The 22833-nt window shown below is 43.0% G+C and overlaps 1 protein-coding gene across 1 annotated transcript; it reads right to left on the bottom strand.

Moving 5' to 3' along the window:
• Positions 1–17788: 17788 nt before the first annotated feature.
• On the bottom strand, positions 17789–18610 carry LOC309554774 (olfactory receptor 1468-like; the record flags this gene model as incomplete). Its single annotated transcript, XM_082256475.1, has 1 exon — positions 17789–18610. One exon carries the CDS (start codon positions 18608–18610, stop codon positions 17789–17791), a length of 822 nt encoding a protein of 273 aa, XP_082112601.1.
• Between the last annotated feature and the right edge of the window lie 4223 nt (positions 18611–22833).

Consider the following 22833-nt stretch of genomic DNA (forward strand, 5'->3'; position numbering starts at 1 on the left):
TATGGGCGGCGGGGGATGTGCCCCTCCCGCCGCTTCCCAGCCATTTTCCCAGCTTACCGGACCCGTTGATAGCGGGGAAAATGATCCGGTCCTTTCCCCTCCTAGGCAGGAAGTCGAGTGAGGGCAAGATGGCCGCAACTCCACTTTATGGCATTGGAGGACTGGAGCAACATTATACATTGCTTCCTAGCAACGACCTTAAAGGGCCCATTTTTTTAGAGATGAATAAATATATATATATATATATATATATATATATATATATATATATATATTTTTTTTTTTTTTTTTTGGTGTAGATGTAAGATCTGAGATCTTTTTAACCCCCAGATCTCACATTAAAGAGGTCCTATCATGCTTATTTCTATTACAAGGAATGTTTACATTCCTTGTAAAAGGAATAAAAGTGATCACATTTTTTTTTAAAGGAACAGTGTAAAAATAAAAAATAAAAGGCCGTCCACAGCTCTGCCCCAAGCTAAATCACTAGCCTAGTCTCAAATTACCAACCAAATTGTTCTCTTTATTCCTCCCAAGACCTCCTGCTCTCTAGCTCCCTTGTCACATCATCCCATGCTCGCCTCCAGGACTTCTCCAGAGCCTCTCCGATCCTCAGGAACTCTCTACCCCAACATGCCTGACTATCTCCTACTCTGTCCACTTTCAGACGATCCCTGAAAACCCATCTCTTCAGAGAAGCCTGTCTGGCCCCCACCTAACAACTTCACATTTATTTTCTCCATCAGCCCATCCCCAACAGTTATGACCTCTTTTATCTCTTGACCCTCCCTCTTAGATTGTAAGCTATAACGATCAGGACTCTATGATTCCTACTCTATTCAATTTTATTGTAATTGTACCCTAATGTTGTAAAGCACTGAGTAAACTATCGGCGCTATATACATCTTGTATATTAATAATAATAATCATTTTATTTAGGTATAGTGTTGCATAACTGAGTAATTGGCATTCAAAGTGTGACAGCACTGAAAGCTGGCCTGGGTAGCAAGGGGGTGAAAGTGATCAGTACTGAAGTGGTTAAATGCTCAAACACATTCAAGGAAAGTTTTTAAAAAATAGGATTTTTTTATTGCACAAAATAGTTTGATTGAAATAAACTCAGCATCACATTGTTTATTGAGTTCAGTGAAAATTCCCTTTGCTAAGCAGTCGGTTTCTACACTTTTAGAAAATCAGCCCTTTCTTTTAATATACAGTAATAATAAATGACGTGCAAATTTAGGGAGAAGAGTTTAAAACACTACATAGTACCTTTTAAATGAGACAGATTTATTATGGAAACTATGGGATTATACAGTATTACACTTTGAGTACATATACAGAATATACATGATATGTAAAAGACCTTGCTCAACTACAATGACAAAGCAAAAAGGGAGGCATTTGTGTAACTTTAGTACTTGGGATTACATACACTTTTATGCAACGACAGAAATGGAAAATTATGCTTAGCTCAATGCACTAAGCAAAATAATTTGATATTTGTCATAATAATTATTGTTTTCATCAATGGGAGCATTATAGCTTACTGCATTTTTTCTAAAAAAAAAAAAAAAAAAAAAAACCTTACCTGATTCACTGATGATTGTTGATGCATACTGTATGTTGTTAAAATTTAAATGAAATAAAAATAAAAAAACAAAAAAACAATATTTTTTTTTAATTATAAGAGAAAATATCAAAATTACACATGTAGTTAATGTTCAATATCACATTATTGTCTTTATAAGAAGGGTTTTTTTTTTAACCATTATTTCTATTTAAGATTTAAAAAAGCAAACATAAATGAGGTCACAAATGGAAAAACAGAAAAAGTGTTAGAGAGAAAATAATAAGTATCATCTATATCTATTGTGAGTGTAACGTGTATTGGAGGATAAGTCAAGCTGTTTAAATAGTAAATCATTTATACACAAATATTTATATATTTCTTTGCAGATCAAAGATTCCATAGAGAGTAATAAAGATCTCTATGGGTTTATGTTTGTGACTTTGATAAAAAAATAAAAAATAAAACATTTTATCAATGTATTCTTTTTTGAAAATGCAATACTGTAGTAAATAATTGCTCATAGACATCCCTTTTAAAAATATAATGAAACCTTCTACTGGCTACTAGAGATGGCCTTGCGGTTCACCCAACGGTCAGTTCACGGAGAACTTTGCTCGTTCGCTGCCCGTCGAACATGCGAACATCTGGCGATATTCGCAACCGCCATATGCTTTTACATTGTGAACAACTTTGACCCATGACACATCCATCAGGTGGAACAGGACAGCCAGTTTTGACATTTCAGCACATGGACATACCCCCTACCTTATAAATAGACCTGACCTGGCTGCCATTTCACATTCTGTCTTTTGTCAGTGTAGGGAGAGGTTGCTGCGTGGAGCAGGGACAGACTGTTAGTGACACAAATCGCTAGCTAATAGGTCCACAAAAGTCCTTTTAAGGACTGGTATAGGTGTATTATTGTTTGGTGTGCAGTGCACTATATAGGGGTGTAATACACTTATAATATACTTTCTAATATAGAAAGCATATTATAGTGGATTTGTATTGTGCAGCATTGTTACCGGTGAGCGGTTTTGCAGTGACACTACAACTACAAAGATTGACAAACGCAATTAGAAAAAAGTATTATATGTAACTGGTGTGATAGACCAGTGGCCCCCCAAAATGACAGATTGAAGCGGGGTGTTATATACTTCTTTCCACATATACTGCGCTTCTCTAGAGACTTTTGTCACAGGGTCATTTAAAAAATGACAGGCAGAGGAAAAGTCAGACCCTTCCGCAGGGGTGGTAGGGGTAGGGCAGGAGCACCAGGCCGGAGTCAAAGTGGGAAGTTGCAGAAGGTGCGTTCGATTACATCAAAGGACGCACCAGACTTGCTTGAGTGCCTCACTCAGCCTTCCTCTTCTGCCCCCTCCTCATCCTCGCTATCTGCACCCTCTTCACTCTCTGCTGTGTGCACCCCCAAAAGACACCACCACCAACACCACCATATACCCTCCGCTTGAGTCACTGGAATTATTTTCCGATCCATCACAAGACATTTCTGATGCGCAGCCATTCTTGGCATCGGATCAGGAAGAGGAGGTAGCAACAGCCGCCACTCAGCAGTCTGACGACAGTACCCAGATCAGCCCAAGGAGGTTGGTCCCCGTTGTTGCTGCCTACTCTGAGATCTCGATTGTTAGTGGTCAGGAAGGTGACGTGGATGATGAAGTGTCTATGGATGTCACGTGGTTGCCCACAAGAGAGGAAGAGGAGGGGAGTTCAGAGGGAGAGATGGACCAGCAGATAGGGAGGAGAAGAAAGCCGAACTTACATTGCACAGGAAGGACAAACCAGACTGCTAATGTATCAGGAGCGAGCCATCAACCATGTACGGTCACATCTGGTGCTCCCAGGACGCTGGCACATGGCTCCGCAGTGTGGGCTTTTTTTAACATGTCCGCTGCTGACAATAGTGTTGCCATCTGCAGACTTTGCAGTCAACGCATAAGTCGCGGTAAGCCCAACACTCCCCTAGGGATGACCGCCTTAAGAAGGCACCTGGACTCCCATCACCGAGCCCAGTGGAAGCAACGCCGTCAGAACCCACAAAGCCACACTCCAGGCTCTCACCGTCCAGCCTCTTCTCCTTCTCCTTCTCCTCACAATTGTCCTCCACTCCACATTCCATCATGCCGTCCTCACATTTTTCTGGAAAAAGGCAGGCTTCCATGGCCCAAATGTTAGAGCGTAAAAAAATAATGACGTCGGATAACCCTCTTGCCCAACGGTTGATTGGTGGCTTGTCGGAACTGATAGCCCGCCAACTACTGCCATATCGACTGATGGACTCGGAGGCCTTTCAAAAATTTGTGGCCATTTGAACACCACAATGGAAGGTCCCAGGAAGGAAATATTTCTCGCAGAAGGGCATCCCAGAGCTATATGGCCATGTTCAGCGGCAAGTGAATGTATCTTTGGCACACAGTGTTGGTGCCAAGATACATCTGACCACAGACACGTGGTCTAACAAATGCAGGCAGGGAAGGTATATAACTTTTACTGCCCACTGGTTGAACCTTCTGACGGCCGTCAAGCGTGTAACCCATGGCACCCGTGTAGATTTGGTTTTACCGCCACGGATTGCATGCAGGCCTGCCTCTTCTTCTCCTCCTTCTACTCCATTCTCCCTCTCCTCCTCGGCTGACTCCTCCTTTTCCGCTTCTACCGTCTCTTCTGCTGCACCGCCCAAGATCCCCAGAACCTTTTCCACATGCCAGGTGAGACGTTGCCATGCTGTGTTGCGTCTGTTGTGCCTGGAAGCCAAGAGCCACACTGGTCCTGCACTTCTTTCAGCTTTGCGTTCACAGGCAGATTAGTGGCTAACACCACTCAATTTGACAGTTGATAAAGTGGTGTGCGACAGTGGTGCCAATCTGCTGAGCACGCTGAAACAGGGCAAAATTACAAATACCCTGGGTTTCAGGAAGTCTTTCGGCAGGCCAGGAAAATCTCGGCCTATTTCAGAAAATCTTACACAGCCATGGCTCGCCTTGCTGACATTCAGCGACGACACAACCTGCCCATTAGACGTCTTATTTGTGACTGCCCGACATGATGGAACTCAACATTGTATAAGCTTGATAGGCTGCTCCAGCAGAAACCACGCAGTTAACGTTTACCTGTACAAACTCTGTGGCAGGACAGGTTCTGGGGAGCTTGGTTTTTTTTCACCGCGCCAGTGGCTGCTCATGCGCGACACATGCAGACTTCTGCGGCCATTTGATAAGATCACCAAACTGGTTAGTCGCAGCCAGGGCGACATCAGTGACATCGTACCTTACGCCTTCTTTCTGGAGCATGCATTGCGTTGTGTCATTGATCAAGCCATCGAGGAGCAGGAAGATGAGGAAGTCGCAATGCTGGATGAATTCCCAAGGGGGCTACTCCATCTGAGACACGTCAACAACAGGAGTCTGAAGAGGAATCAGAAGAGGATGGTGCCGGGGAGATGAGGAGGAGCAAGAAGAGCATGCTTTAAACCTTTCTGGGATCCCTGGTGTTGTCTTTTGATGGGGGGAGGAGAACGAGGATGACATTATCCTGGATGATAAGAAGGAGCAAGGCCACTACACCGCTTCCAGTTTAGTGCAAATGGGGGCCTTCATGCTCCAGTGTTTTAAGAGGGACCCACCTCCGTATAAAAAGCATAAAGGGCAAGGACCAGTACTGGGTGGCAACATACTTAGACCCCCGGTACAAACAAAAAATGGTTGAAATGTTACCACCATCACAGAGAGCTGTCAGAATGCAGCACTTCCAGGCCTTGCTTCAAGAAATGCTGCATTCTGCTTTTGCGTGCGCTGGCAGAAGAATTTCCATTCACAGAGAAACAGTTGCAGGTACCAATCGAACAGCGCCTGCAAGAAGAGGGCGGTTTAAGGATGTGTTGGTCACTTCTGATAGGAGATCATTCTTTCAGCCGACCCATCTACAGCTGTCCTCTGGATCCAGCATCAGGGAACACAGACTGACAGGTGTCCAACTACATCGGGTTAACGGCCGATGTGGACGCTCTTAGAAGTGATGAACCCCTGGACTACTGGGTGGGCAGGCTTGACCTCTTGCCAGAGCTTGCACAATTTGCAATGGAACTGTTGGCTTGCCCCTCGTCCATGTCCTGTCCGAAAGGATGTTCAGCGCAGCAGGGGGGATTGTGACCTATAAGTGCACTCGCCTAGCTCACGACAGTGTTGACTACCTAAGATTTCTAAAAATGAATGAGGCATGGATCTTGGAGGAATTCAACACATGTGACCAGTAGACCATGTTTGATGCAAATTCCTCATGACAGGCCATAAATATCTGCCACCACCCATAACAATTCATGGTCCCTGTCTTAGGTAAATACAGCGGCATAAAAGGCCTTTTATGTCCGTTGAATGCCTAATTTTTGGGGACTGTAATGACCGACATTTACTTCTGTATCCTGTGAATGCCTAATGTACCACTAGCCACAGAATACCAAGTTCTTTGCTGCCAGGTGAACGCCTGTCGGCTAATTTTTGGGGGCTGTAATGGCCAACACTTACTTCTTTATCCTGTGAATGCCTAATGTACCTCCAGCCACAGAATAGAAAGTTCTTTGCTGTCAGGTGAACGCCTGTCGGCTAATTTTTGGGGCCTGTACTGGTCGACACTTACTTCTTTATCCTGTGAATGCCTAATGTACCTTCAGCCACAGAATACTAAGTTCTTTGCTGTCAGATGGAACACCTGTTGGCTAATTTTTGGGGCCTGTAATGGCCGACACTTACTTCTGTATCCTGTGAATGCCTAATGTACCACCAGCCACAGAATACAAAGTTCTTTGCTGTCAGGTGAAAGCCTGTGGGCTAATTTTTGGGGCCTGTAATGGCCGACGCTTACTTCTGTATCCTGCGAATGCCTAATGTACCACCAGCCACATAATACAAAGTTCTTTGCTGTCAGGTGAACGCCTGTCGGCTACTTTTTGAGGCCTGTACTGGCCGACACTTACTTCTTTATCCTGTGAATGCCTAATTTTTTAGACTGAAATTAAAAATCAATGGGTCTGTAAATGTTCCACTAAATTGTGGAATGGATGCGGACCCATTTTACAGATGTGTGAATGGACCCTATATGTAATTGACATGTATTTACCGGCTGCTGTCAGTTCTGGCTGATTTAGGAAAAAAAAATTTTTTTTTGCTGTAAACATTTTTTTTTAGGGCAACTTTTCCAATTGCAATACTTCTGTTATGACATTGTCCATGTGGTGGGGCTATTTGTGCACAGCTAGTAAGTCTTTTGTGGCTGCAAATATGACCTAAAGGTTTTTAAAGTTCGCCTCCCATTAACCTTCCTAGCGGTATTCCCAAGAGTGGCTCGGGGTTAAATTTCAGTGCCAAAAGCGGTAACCCCGAGCCTCACTCGGGGTACCGCTAGGAAGATCTCTGGATCCTGGTAGAGGGGTTACTTACCTTGTCACCGGGATCCAGCAATGTATCCCGGCGGTGTGCGGCGGCGGAGCTTCCTCCCGATCCTCTGTGAGCCCCGGCTTCCGTCTCCTGCGACGTGACGTTTGCAGGGGGGTGGAACCGGGAATTAAAATGTAAAGCACACCAAACACATTGATACAATGCAAAATAAAATATAGTCACATTAGTTTGCCCCCCCCCCCTGCCCTTTCCTGCAGTTTTACTGTACTTATATATATATATATATATATATATATATATATATATATATATATATATATATATTGCCACATTTCAGGCTTAAAACATAAAGATATAAAACTGTAATTTTTTGTGAAGTATCAACAACAAGTGGGACAGCGCAGTTGAAAGCGCAGAGAGCATCATGAAGAACAAGAAACACACCAGGCAGGTCCGAGATACTGTCGTGGAGAAGTTTAAAGCCGGATTTGGATACAAAAAGATTTCCCAAGCTTTAAACATCCCAAGGAGCACTGTGCAAGCGATAATATTGAAATGGAAGGAGTATCAGACCACTGCAAATCTACGAAGACCTGGCCGTCCCTCTAAACTTTCAGCTCATACAAGGAGAAGACTGATCAGAAATGCAGCCAAGAGGCCCATGATCACTCTGGATGAACTGCAGAGATCTACAGCTGAGGTGGGAGACTCTGTCCATAGGACAACAGTCAGTCCTATACTGCACAAATCTGGCCTTTATGGAAGAGTGGCAAGAAGAAATCCATTTCTTAAAGATATCCATAAAAAGTGTCGTTTAAAGTTTGCCACAAGCCACCTGGGAGACACACCAAACATGTGGAAGAAGGTGCTCTGGTCAGATGAAACCAAAATCAAACTTTTTGGCAACAATGCAAAACGTTATGTTTGGCGTAAAAGCAACACAGCTCATCACTCTGAACACACCATCCCCACTGTCAAACATGGTGGTGGCAGCATCATGGTTTGGGCCTGCTTTTCTTCAGCAGGGACAGGGAAGATGGTTAAAATTGATGGGAAGATGGATGGAGCCAAATACAGGACCATTCTGGAAGAAAACCTGATTGAGTCTGCAAAAGACCTGAGACTGGGACGGAGATTTGTCTTCCAACAAGACAATGATCCAAAACATAAAGCAAAATCTACAATGGAATGGTTCACAAATAAACATAACCAGGTGTTAGAATGGCCAAGTCAAAGTCCAGAACTGAATCCAATCGAGAATCTGTGGAAAGAACTGAAAACTGCTGTTCACAAACGCTCTCCATCCAACCTCACTGAGCTTGAGCAGTTTTGCAAGGAGGAATGGGCAAAAATTTCAGTCTCTCGATGTGCAAAATTGATAGAGACATACCCCAAGCAACTTACAGCTGTAATCGCAGCACAAGGTGGCGCTACAAAGTATTAACTTAAGGGGGCTGAATAATTTTGCACGCCCAATTTTTCAGTTTTTTATTTGTTAACAAAGTTTGAAATATCCAATAAATTTCGTTCCACTTCATGATTGTGTCTCACTTGTTGTTGATTCTTCACAAATGCCGAATACTTTGGCAAGGCACTGTACATATACATACATACATACTACATACATATATACATACATACATACATACTTTAACTTATTTATAGTTTTTTATTATATTATAATTTATGATTTTTTCTTTCAAACTTTATCATACCCAAGATATTATAAAGAAGAACGCACATTTAAAAAAAAAAAAATCATATGTAAATAGTTGGTTTGGGCTGCTCATTCTTAAGAATTACATGCAAAATAATGCTACCGCTTTCAGCACCTAAAATCCGAAAGAATCATACCGCCAGGGAGGTTAAAGTCAATGGGGCCCGCCGCAAACTTGCGGTTCGCAGACATTTGAGAAAGTTTGCGGCTAACGTTCGCTTCCTGCCCCGGCAGATGTTCGTCCATCACTACTGATTACTACTAATAATACAGTTTTTATTACTATAGTCTTGTATATAATCCCTATATAATCCTATAATCCCTATATAAAAAGTTTTTAATGTCTCGTTAGCATTGGCTGGCAAGTTAAAAGAGATATTGCTAAGAAAGGTCCAGTAGTAGCTAAAAACCCATTCTTAGATCAAGAAATCTCTAGTGGTCATAAAGCAGAAATTTTAACAATATCAAAACACAGTTTAACCTCACTGGCGGTATTCCTGAGTGTGGCTCGGGGGGATTTTCAGTGCCATTAGCGGTAACCCTGAGCCACACTCGGGGAACTGCCAGGAAGCATCGCTGGATCCTGGTAGGGGTTACTTACCTTGTCCCCGGGATCCCGTGATGTGTCCCTGCAGCATACGGTGGCCAGATCTTCCACCTGATGCTGTGTGCCCCCGGCTTCCATCTCTTGTGAGTGTCATGTCGCAGGGGGGTGGAACCGGCGGCAAATTCAAATAATCACACACACAAACACACTGATATATTGTAATCCTTTTGGATTACATTACTAAATAAAATAAATTGACATTAGTTTGCCCCCCAGTGCCCTTTCCTGCAGTTTTACTGTACTTATACACACATTAAATATATATATATATATATATATATATATATATATATATATACACACAAATACACACGTATATATACAACCCCAATTGCAAAAAAGTTGGGACGCTGTACAAAAATTGTGAGTAAAAAAGGAATGGACTAATTTACAAATCTCATAATCTTATATTTTATTCACAATATAATATAGATAACATATCAAATGTTGAAAGTGAGACATTTTGAAACGTCATGCCAAATATTGGCTCATTTTGGATTTCATTAGAGCTACACATTCCAAAAAGGTTGGGACAGGTAGCAATAAGAGGCCGGAAAATGTAAATATACATGTAAGGAACAGCTTGAGGACCAATTTGCAACTTATTAGGTCAATTGGCAACATGATTGGGTATAAAAAGAGCCTCTCAGAGTGGCAGTGTCTCTCAGAAGTCAAGATGGGCAGAGGATCACCAATTCCCCCAATGCTGCGGTGAAAAATAGTGGAGCAATATCAGAAAGGAGTTTTATAGAGAAAAATTTGAAAGAGTTTGGAGTTATCATCATCTACAGTACATAATATCATCCAAAGATTCTGAGAATCTGGAACAATCTCTGTGCGTAAGGGTTAAGGCCGTAAAACCATACTGCATGCCCGTGATCTTCAGGCCCTTAGACGGCACTGCATCACATACAGGAATGCTACTGTAATGGAAATCACAACATGGGCTCAGGAATACTTCCAGAAAACATTGTTGGTGAACACAATCCACCGTGCCATTCGACGTTGCCGACTAAAACTCTATAGGCCAAAAAAGAAGCCATATCTAAACATGATCCAGAAGCACAGGCGTATTCTCTGGGCCAAGGCTCATTTAAAATGGACTGTGGCAAAGTGGAAAACTGTTCTGTGGTCAGACGAATCAAAATTTAAATCTCTTTTTGGAAAACTGGGACGCCATGTCATCCGGACTAAAGAGGACAATTACAACCCAAGTTGTTATCAGCGCTCAGTTCAAAAGCCTGCATCTCTGATGGTACGGGGTTGCATGAGTGCGTGTGGCATGGGCAGCTTACACATCTTGAAAGGCACCATCAATGCTGAAAGGTATATCCAAGTTCTAGAACAACATATGCTCCCATCCAGATGTTGTCTCTTTCAGGGAAGACCTTGCATTTTCCAACCTGACAATGCCAGACCACATACTGCATCAATTACAACATCATGGCTGCATAGAAGAAGGATCCGGGTACTGAAATGGCCAGCCTGCAGTCCAGATCTTTCACCCATAGAAAACATTTGGTGCATCATAAAGAGGAAGATGCGACAAAGAAGACCTAAGACAGTTGAGCAACTAGAAGCCTGTATTAGACAAGAATGGGACAACATTCCTATTCCTAAACTTGAACAACTTGTCTCCTCAGTCCCCAGACGTTTGCAGACTGTTATAAAAAGAAGAGGGGATGCCCCACAGTGGTAAACATGGCCTTGTCCCAACTTTTTTGAGATGTGTTGATGCCATGAAATTTAAAATCAACTTATTTTTCCCTTAAAATTATACATTTTCTCAGTTTAAACATTTGATATGTCATCTATGATTTACTCTGAATAAAATATTGAAATTTGAAACTCCCACATCATTGCATTCTGTTTTTATTCACAATTAGCACAGTGTCCCAACTTTTTTGGAATTGGGTTTGTATATACACGTGTGTGTGTATATATATATATATATATATATATATATATATATATATATATATATATATACACACACTTTAACTTATATATAGTGTAATGTTTGGGGGGATTGTGGCTCCACAGGACCGAGTGAAAAACCATTAAACTTTAAAAAAAAAAAAGGCTTTTATTTCAGCAGATAACACAAAATAATGCTCCGTAGTTACGAGTACCGGATGTTGGCACAACGCAGTCTTAAGCTTCCAAAAGGCTTCTTCAGCCTCGGAATTCCATTTTATCACGACTGACTTTTTGCCTTTGGTCAAGTCAGTCAACGGTGCAGCCACAGTGGCAAAGTTGGGCACAAACCTCCAGGAGTAGCCAACTATGCCCAAAAATACTCTGACTTGTTTTTTGGTTAAGGGACGGGGCCAGTCCTGTATGGCTTCTACCTTACTCCTTTGAGGCTTCACCAGCCCTCTACCCACAATGTACCCTAGGTACTTGGCTTCCTCCATCCCGATTGCACACTTCTCTGGATTGATGGTGAACCCTGCTCTTCTTAAGGAGTCTACCACTGCCTGAACCCGGGAAAGATGAGACTCCCAATCCGTACTGAAGATGACTATGTCATCTAGATAGATGGAAGCATATCGTAGATGTGGGTGCAAAGTTTTATACATGGCCCGTTGGAATGTGGCTGGGGAGTTAAGACCAAATGGCATCCTCTTGTACTGGAAGTGGCCTTCTGGGGTGGAAAAGGCTGTTTTCTCCCTGGCCTCCTTGGTTAGGGGAACCTGCCAGTTCCCTTTTGTAAGGTCCAGCGTGGTGATATACCTGGCTGGACCCAATTAGCTCGTCCACCCATGGCATGGGATAAGCATCAAACTTGGAGACTTCATTAAGTTTCCTAAAGTCATTACAGAAGCGAAGCGTGCCGTTGGGTTTAGGTACCAACGCGTTTGGACGTGACCACTTGCTCTGCGACTCTTCAATGACCCCAAGTTCAAGCATCCTTTTCACCTCTTCTGATACTGCCACCATGTGAACTTTTGGAATACGATAAGGCTTTAATCGGATTTTTACCTTGGGCTCGGTTACAATGTCATGCTCGATGACGTTGGTGAGACCAGGCAACCCTGAAAATATGTCCCTATTTCTTTGCAGAAACTCTTTTGATTGTTGGGATTGGGGCCTCGACAGGGTAGCAGCAACCTGCACCAGGTCAATCCCTGCAGGGTCCCCTGACTGGACACTTACCACGGCAAATACCTGTTCTCGGTCTCTCCACGGTTTTAACAAATTTATGTGGTAGATCTGGTATGGTTTTCTTTTGCCGGGCTGGTGTACCTTGTAGTTCACCTCCCCCACTTTTTCTACTACCTCATACGGACCCTGCCATTTGGCCAAGAACTTGCTCTCCACAGTGGGTATGAGAACAGCCGACCGGTGTATACCCTTTTTTGGGCATCCTGAGCCTTCTGCAGGTGCTCCCTCACTAATGGCATCACCTTAGCCACCCTCCCCCGCATTTGTGAGATATGTTCTACCACGGTTTTGTGCGGTGAGGCCTCACTTTCCCAGGTTTCCTTTACCAGATCGAGTAACCCCCGGGGCCTTCGCCCATACACTAGCTCAAACGGTGAGAAGCCCGTGGACGCTTGCGGAACCTCCCGGATTGCAAACAACAGGGCAAGGAGTAACATATCCCAATCCCTCCCGTCTTTCTGGACCACTCTTTTTAACATGGATTTTAGAGTTTTATTAAACCTTTCAACTAGGCTATCAGTCTGCGGGTGATAGACGGACGTCCGCAACTGCTTAATCTGAAATAGCTTGCACACGTCCGCCATCACCTTTGACATGAAAGGGGTGCCCTGGTCCCTCAATATCTCTTTAGGGAACCCCGTTCATGAAAACATTTGAAATAATTCCCGAGCAATGTCCTTAGAGGAAGTTTTCCTTAAGGGGACTGCTTCTGGATACCTAGTCGCGTAATCTAGGATGACCAATATATATTGGTGCCCCCTTGCTGACTTCACCAAGGGTCCTACGAGATCCATGGCAATCCGCTCAAATGGCACCTCAATGATTGGTAAGGGTACCAGGGGATTTCTGTAGTGGGGCAGCTAACTGGCAAGTGGGACAAGATGCACAATATCTTTTAACCTCGGCCTTCACCCCTGGCCAGAAGAACCTGTCGGTTATCCTGGCTTCTGTTTTTTCTGCCCCCGGGTGTGCTCCCAGTGTGTCATTGTGGGCTAGGTCGAGGAGCATCCGCCTATATGGCTGGGGAACCAGCAACTGCTCTACAGTTTCCCCTCGGCTTTCAGCCACTCGATAAACCAAGTCCCCCTTCAACGCAAAATGAGGAAACCTCTGGTCTGCACCTGGCAGTTGTGGCACCCCATCAACGGAAACCTGCTCTCCAGCATTGACCAAGTTGGGTCCCATAATGGAGCGGTGCCAAACGCACAGCTGGATACATCCAGGCCTGGGTGCACCGACCTTAAGGATGTTTCCCCTTCAACCGAGAACTGCAACGGGGAGAGTTCCTCGTCATCCTCCCCCAACATAACCTGTAATGGGGAGACTTCCCCCTCCTCAGATGCCAGCTCGGTGTTGCCCCCCGGAGCATTATCACCATTCTCTGTGAACTCCTGATCAAGGACAGGCATTTCCACGTTAGAGAGGTGTGTTGAGGGGATTTCAGGCCCAGACCCCTCAGACTCTGTCCTTTCGAGGCCCCGTGCCCCCTGTCCTATTAGCTGTCCAGGCAGCTCACATTGTACCTGATTCCATAGTTCAAAAACAGTGGACAGTCCCGCCCCACTATGATGTCATGGATCAGGTTTCTTACCACCCCAACTTCTTGTGTCACTGAGGGATGGCCATGGGCAACAATCACCGGCACCTGGGGGTACTCCCTGGTGTCCCCATGGATACACGCTACCCGTAGAGTTTTGCTTACTTGGCCGAGTCTTCCAATCACCCTGGCATGTACCAGTGTCACCATGCTACCGGAGTCCAGTAGCGCCTTGGCAGGAAGGTGGCTCACCCACACTTCACACTCAAACTGTCCTGCAGCCAGATCCAGATGAGTGGCACATGCCCTTTGCACATAGAAGGAGCTTCTCCGACCAGTCCCGCAATCCATTAACTTCTCCTGAAGTGGGCAGTGGGCCCGGGTATGCCCCCCGGACTGACATCGCCAACACTGTATGTCCCCTATCCTTGGGACAGGAACCAACTTTTGTGGTTCTGCGGAAGGTGATGCAGGTTTGTAGGTTCCACCATCTGGCAGGGCTTCTCTCCTAGGTGCTGTGGCTGGCCTGGTTGCCCTTGGTGTGGGTTCCCATCGCTTGGCAGGTTGGAGGAGGTCCTCCACCACGGTGTACCTTTTGACCAACTCTACCAGCTGGTCAACGGTTGCAGGGTCTCCATGGCTTACCCTGGGCTAAAGGTCCTCTGGCAGGGACCGCGGATACCAGTCCATCACCACTCGTTCTACCATTTGTGGGCCTGTTAACTCTTTTGGTTGCAGCCATTTTTTGACCAGCTGTACCAGTTCTTGCATTTGGGAACGGGGTGGTTGTCTAGGTTTGCACCTCCAGTGGTGCACCCGCTGAGCCCAGACAGCTGTGGTCACTCCCAGACGGGCCAGGATCTCTGCCGTCAGACGCTCATAGTCTCTGATATGCTCTGATGGGAGGTCAAAGTAGGCCTTTTGCGGGTCACCAGTGAGGAAAGGGGAGATAATGCCAGCCCATTGGTCACAGGGCCACCCCCTCTCTCTCTGCTATCCTCTCAAAGGTGGTGAGAAAAGCCTCCACATCATCACTGGGTGTCAGTTTTTGCAAAAAATGGCTGGCTCTCAGGGACACCTAGTTGCCAGTGGCGACGACCGGCTGCTCTCGTCCCTGAGCCAGACATTGTACTGCCTTCTGCAAGGCCACCACTTGTGCTTGCGTGAACTCCTGCTGGGTAGTAAACTGGGCAGCTAGCAACCGTGTGCTTTCCTGTTGTACAGCTACAGCCTGTTCCAGGGCCTGCTGCTGCTGGGCCATCGCTTCCTCATGGCAACGGTTTGCCTCTGCTGAGGCTTGCTGCTGGGTCACAGTGGCTTGCGCCAAAGCTTTGATGACCTCCTCCATGCTTTTGCCTGCTATTTGCAGTGTCTGAGCTGATTTCACCCAAGACATGCCATAAGTACACTGTCTCTTTAAATGTCAGTTTTAAGTTTTAAATGGCTTTTGCGGCTGCAAATGCACTCTGCCCGCATCTGAAACACCAGTTGTAATGTTTGGGGGCATTGTGGCTCCACAGGACCGAGTGCAAAACCGTTAAACTTTAAACAAAAAGGCTTTTATTCAGCAGGTAACACAAAATAATGATTCCAGCAGCACACAAGCACAAAAATACAAAATAAAGTCTGCTTATCTTCAGCACAAAGTAAAAGGAAAACACATACAGTTTGTATTTGGGTCTTCGCCCCCCAAGGTTTAACAGTCCTTGTTAAGTCCTGTTTCTTGCAGCCTCCAGCCAAACTCACAGCTCTCCAAGACAGGTGCATACACCAACTCCTCCTCACCACACACCTGTCACTACTTCCTGTCTTTTAAGAGCTGCTTCCTGGAGGTTCTTAACCCTGTGTGTGCTGGAATCCTCATAGTCAGAGGTGGAGGCCCCTTCCCACCGGAATATCGCTTCAGGGTCTCCGAAATCCCAGGTCCCAAATATTTCTCTATTAAATCAGAGAGAACTGTGAGTCAGTCCTCTCCTGTTTCAGGCTATTCCCGGAAATTCCTCAACTGTCCTGGGTGACCCCCTGAGTACTTCCACACTTCCCTTAAAGGGACCATAACACAAAAATCGTTGCTATATAGCACCTGTACAGGACCCAACCTTGGCGTCCTGTACAATAGTTATTTATTATATTATAATTAATGATTTTGTGTTTCAAACTTTATCATATCTGAGATATTATAAAGAAGAACGCACAGTTAAAAAAAAATCATATGAAAATAGTTGGTTTGGGCTGCTCATCCTGAAGAATTACATGCAAAATAATTGTACCACTTTCAGCATCTAAAATCGAAAACAATCCTACCGCCAGGGAGGTTAAGGGGAGTTTTAAGACATGCCATCTACTAAAGGTATGACAGCTTTTTTAGGAATCAAATTTGGGTGATTGAACACTAGTATCGAGATAAAACAATATTCCCGCACTATCACTATAAGATGAAAATAATAACTGATTGCTGCAAGCACCGATTAGCCAATATATAGACAAATGTAAAGTAATAAAAGATAGTGGTGCTGCGCTGAAATGATCTAGTGGGTCTCCAAATGTATTCACATCGTCCCCTGGATTTCAGCTTGGAAGGAACACCAGAGGGGGTCAGACGTCAATTTTGCTTGCCCTCCATATGGCTGCCAACAGGAGGGAAAGCAAAATTGATGTCTGACAACCCCCCCCCCCCCCCCCGGTGTTCCTTCCAAGCAGATATCCGGAGGATGCTGTGAATACATTTAGAGAGCCCCGCTAGATCATTTTAGCCGGGACACCTGTCCACCCCCCAATCACAGTTTTTCATCAGCTGGGTGTAAAAAGGGATTACCTCGGAAAGCAGCGAGAAGATTTAAAGGGAAGGCTAGAACACTTAGAGGTGTCACATTTGTTTTGGATCTTTCAGACACCAATCATTTTTCTAACTTTGGGTGAAAGGATTCCAGCACCTTCTGGATGAGGATTGTTACCAATTTAGTTACTTTGTCATCTGCATTTATGTTATTAATGGTTGAGATGTATTATTTGTGTACTCACTGACACATTTTCAGCACATGCACTTTTATTATCTGCGTATTCCCTCACCTATTTCTAGTTCCAGCACATGCACTTTAGGAATTGTTATTTGCACAATTATATATTGACATGCATCAATTTGAGCACATGCACTTTAATTGGCATTTTCTTCAACTTTTATCTTTTATTAAAGGCATCTTTATAAATTTTCACATTTCAAATATCTTAATATAAGCTTTAAGTCACATCTTTATTGCTCTATCCAAACCTAATTCTAGATACCTTCCACCTCTATATTTCTATTTATTCAAAAAACAAAAAAACAAAAAAAGAAACAAATGGGGGGGAGGGGAAAGGGCAATGGGGGGATGGGGGGGGAATTATCCAATGGTACTATCTCTCAGTTATGGAATTATCACTCCATAAGAGTCTTTCCCTCTTCAGAGAGAATAAACAAATTCCATGCTTCCCAAGTTTGCTTACATTTCTCTCTAAATTGTCTTGAAGTACAAATTTCACATGTTTATTTATTTACTTGAGGGTATATGATAGCGCAGCACCACTATCTTTTATTACTGAACTCTAGTTTCAATTTATTATCAAGCACTGCTTCAGTACGATAGAAGTCTAATTTTTGGATACCAATGCACAAGTTCTCTACAAGTTTAAACAGATATATCTTAATAATTTAATTTTTACCAAAGGTTTTGAATAAAAGCCTTTTGCTTACATAGAATATCTTACAATACAAGTTTAAAAAGATAAATATTATTTATCAATTTTTTTTATCAAAGGCTTTGAATAAAAGCCTTTTGTTTTTATACACATTTTTCAAAATGTCCTTGATCTCTTTATTCCTCAAGCTGTAAATGAAAGGGTTTACAAAGGGAGTAAAAACAGTGTACAACAATGACATCATCTTAGTGATTCTTTGTGATTGCCCTTTCTTTGGAATCAGATATGCAGAAATTAGGGTTCCATAAAATATAAAAACAACGGTGAGATGGGAGCTACAAGTGGAAAAGGATTTCAGTCTTCCAGAAAAGGAGGGTATCTTTAATATTGTTAAAAGAATGTAAATATATGAAACCACTATCACTAGGAAGGGTAATATTAGCACAGGAAAGGACAACAAGGTGGCTTCCATTTGTATTCTGGATGTATCTGAGCAGGAAAGTTCCAGAAGAGGATTGAAATCACAAAATAAATAGTCAATAACATTTGTTCCACAGAATTCTAGTTGAACTATGCCAAGTGTTGGTATTAATGCCATAGAACAGCTGAAAATCCAGGATGCAAGAACTAGTTTAATGCAAAGTGTTGGTTTCATAATGGAGACATAATGCAGAGGAGAGCAGATGGCTAGATAGCGGTCATAGGACATCACTGTCAGAAGGTAACATTCAAATGCTTCTATTGTAGAATAAACACAAAACTGAAATATGCAACCAGAAAAGGATATGGAGGTCCGCTCATGTAGAACAATATTTAACATGTTAGGAGAAATATCTGTGGTCAGCATGATGTCAGATATAGAGAGTTGGGAGAGGAAGAAGTACATGGGAGAATGAAGGGTCTTGCTGTAATATACCAGCATGATGATCAAAACGTTTCCACATATTGTCATAATGTATATAATAAGGACCAAGGTGAAGAGCAGCAGATTAAATACAGCCATGCTGTTAAATCCCAAAAAGAAGAATGTGGTGAAATTGCCTTTATGTGTGGTCTGTGTGAAAGCAGAAAATATTTATATAGCTTTTTTATGTATTAACCATAGCAGAAAAAAAATATATGTTGAGTTTACAAAATGATTGATAGCAAATAAGGGGAACCTGTGACTTTGAATACCATTTTAATACAGCTTGGGAAATGGGAAATTAAAAAGAAAAACAAACACCATTTTTTTTCTAACACATATTTGGTTGATTGGAGTGACCTTGGCTGCATCTTATTTAATACGCTCGGTAAATGTTTTCTTTGAGAAAATCTCTGTTCTTTTAGTTAATATTTCATATAAGAAATTGACATGAACATTGAGAAGAAGAAGAACTCTGTGCAAAAAAAAAAAAATGACATATGTACAGTACATACATCATGTGTAAAAAAAAACAGTGCAGGAAAACTACTGTAATATATATATATATATATATATATATATATATATATATATATATATATATATATATATATATATATATATATAGTATTTGGCTTTAGGTATACTTTAATGTCATTACAGTAGTGGAAGACTATGCTACACAATGCAAAGAAAACAGATGGAACAAGTTATAGAATTTCTAATTTGTGATTACTATTTCAATTAATTTAAGCATTATAGCTTGGTGAATTTATTCTGAATTTAAAAATGTACTTACTCTATTTACTAATGATCTCTGATGAAAACCCATATATTTTTGATAATTTAACTTAATATTAAATAAACCAACAAAAAACAATGTAGATGTTTTTTTTTTTTTTTTTTTTGCTAACAGAAAATTAAAGTGTCAATATTAAAAATGTAACAAGATAACAAAATTATTTTTTTTTCATAATAGAGTTTTCTACCAGTTTGTCTATTTAACATGGAATAAAAGCAGAATGTCATGAATGGAAAGAATAAAACAAAGAAAAACTAAAACAAAGGGAGTGAAAATAATGTCAAATATTCCAAAATAATGTCAAAAATAAATATATAGTTCCGGGTTAATTAATCTTCTTCATAGGAGTTTTTTTTTTCTTTCTTTTTTAGCAGTGTTTCCATTAACAGGGAAAAATAAGACCTAGATGAAGTAATGAATTTAAAGAAAAAATAGAAAGAGAGGGAGAGACAGAATAATAAAAATATCCCATTTATCTATTGTAAGTGTAAAGCATATGATGTGTATCTGTGGATAAGCCCAGTTAACTGACTAGGAAACCTTATTTCACACAAACATTTATATGTTTCTTTGCAGAATAAAGATTCCATAGAGAGTAATCAAGATCTCTTTGGGTTTATGATTGTGACTGTAATAAAAATAAATGTGTTTTTTTTTTTTTTTTCTAATACAAAACTCTACTAAATCGTTGTTTAGAAACGATTTAAAGTTATAGGAAAAATAGAATTAGGCTTTAATACATAACTCCAGATTTTCTTTCACTTTAAATAGTTAATTTTGGCCAAGCTGGCCCAAACAACTTTTTCCCTTACTAATTGCTGTGGGGATTAGGGTGTGGGGATGTTTTTCAGGGGTTGGGCTTGGCCCTTTAGTTCCATTGAAGGGAACTCTTAAGGCCTCAACATACCAAGAAATTTAGGACAATTTCATGATCCCAACCTTGTGGGAACAGTTTTGGGATGGCCCCTTCGACCGTGCACAAATCAAGGTTCATAAAGATATGGATGAGCGAGTTTGGGGTGGATAAACTTGACTGGCCTGCAGAGTCCTGACCTCATCCCGATAGAACACCTTTGGGATGAATAAGACGGCAGACTGCGAGCCAGGCCTTCTTGACCACATCGGTGCAAGGGTGGGCCAGCTCAGTATTGAACCCCAGGAACTAAGACTGGGATTCCATTAAAGTTCATGTGCGTGTAAAGGCAGACGTCCCAATACTTTTGACAATATAGTGTGCATTTAAACAGAAATAAACTCTATGTAAAAAAAATAAAAAAAATAATGGTAGTTGGAGTTTTAAGTTACCGTATGTCTCTACTAGAGTTGAGCGAACACCTGGATGTCCGGGTTCGGCGGGTCCGGCCAAACTTGAAAAAAAAGTCTGGGTTCATGAACCAGACTTAACCTGAAATTTACCCCGATCCCGAACCCCATTGAAGTCAATGGAGACCCGAACTTTTGAGCACTAAAATGGCTCTAAAACAAACATGAAAAGGGCTAGAGGGCTGCAAATGGCAGCAAAATCATCTTTTGAGCATGGCAAGTGCTCTGCAAAAAAATGTGGATATGGAAATAACTTAAAATAACATAAAAAACAGAAAAATAAAAAATAATCATCTTGAATGATGTAGGAGGAGTACGAGGCCATACGGAGTAGGAGGTTGAGGTGGCGGTGGATATGGCGGTGTAGGTGGAAGTGGCGGTGGAGGAGGACGATGTAGCCAACACTGGTTTTTGTTTTTAATTTTATTTCTTTTTTAATTAGGGTACACCCCAAAAGAGTGAGAAAGATCAAAAATACAACAATGGCTGAGTAAGGCCGGTATACATGTCTATTCTGCACAAGGTACGGACAACTCCTGTGGGATCCATGCCTGGTTCATTTTAATGAACGTGAGCTTGTGTACATTGGCTCTGGACAGGCGGCTGCGCTTGTCTGTGATAACGCCCCATCCATGCTAAATACACGTTCACATAATACACTGGCTGCAGGGCAGGGCAGGCCAGCACCTCCAAGGCGTAAAGGGTAAGCTCAGGCCATGTGCCCAATTTGGAGACCGAGAAGTTGAAGGGGGCAGACCAGTCATTCAGTACGTGTATAGTACATAAGGAACGGTAAGGAACTGTATATGGTATATGGTAAGGAACGGTGATGGCAGCGGGGGAGCTTTTTTCTCCCTTCTGGGTTGAGTTTGGCCTTGGAAAAGGTATGTGTCCCTGGTTGTGGGCCGGGCTCTCCCAAAGCTGTCTAAGTTCTGAGGCCTTCTGGTAGGGACCGGGCTGCACTGGTTTTGCCAGGGACCGGGATTCTGAAAAGCCTGTGGTGTATGTGCCCCTGGAGTGGCAGTCCAGGGGTGCCATAATTTACGGTGGATGGCAACACTATGAGTATGGCACCAAGGACACTGCACTTTCTACACACATTTTTCACACCTGCCTCTAGGGCCGGGCCTTTTGGTCAGGAGTCAGGACCAGAGGAATATTTTATTCCTGGCCGAAGGGCCTGCCATATTGCAACGTGGCACTAACCTCACATTTCTCCACTGTCCCGTTCTACACTTTTATGTGTTGTGTCTCACATTTTGTGTTTTTTATTGTGGCGGTACACTTTATTTTGCACAGCGTGATTAGTAGGGTGTAGGTCCTTGGGCCTGTCCCTGAAAGTCTTGGGAGGGGATGGATATGGCCTTCTGGCTTGGTTCGCCCTCTCTCATGGGGTCTCTCTTCGGGACAGCCCCACCTAGTACTTGGGGTGGTCTGTTTCAGCAGACCTCCTAAAGAATGGGGCTGCCTGGTTTCGGCCTGGTTTCGGCCAGGTTAGCCAGTGTAAGTACCCCAGTCAAGGACCATGTGTACAACCTGTGCACTTTTTGTGTTTCACTTTTTTGGTGTGCAATTTTTTATGCACCCACCGGGTGATAGTCTGAGTGGATTCACACACCAGGGGCTTAAAAAAAAAAAACAGCTGGTGGTCCTGGTTGTTGTGGCGTGCCGACAAAGCTTTTCCACATTTCATACATGTAAACCCTGCCTTCTGAGGTGCTGGCGGTGCCCTGGCTGCGTTGGCGACCTCCTCCTCCTCTTCCTTCGCCTCGTGCTTCCACTGTGCCCCTGCTGTCAGCTGGGAATGCCACCAGCATCGATTCTCGACCTTTTGCCTAAGATCAAGTGTAGTATCTGTTGTTATCAGTTATCTATGTGCCACCCTGCTGTGAAAGTGGTTCCTCCTCCTCCATCTCCTCCTCCTCCTCATCCTCCACCTCGTCATCCTCCAGAACTGTGTACCTGGCGTTTGTTGGTGCAGGAACCCACCCTCGGAGCCACTTGTGAATGACTGCCCTGAAAGCCTTGGAAATGATCACTGCTCTGGATGTGGGGGCGGTAGAGGATGAGGATGAGGAAGTGGAGTAGGAGGAGTTAGCAACAGGAGGCAAACTGA

The sequence above is a fragment of the Pelophylax lessonae genome, assembly GCF_965119305.1.
Source record: "Pelophylax lessonae genome assembly, chromosome: 4".
Lineage (NCBI taxonomy): Eukaryota > Metazoa > Chordata > Amphibia > Anura > Ranidae > Pelophylax > Pelophylax lessonae.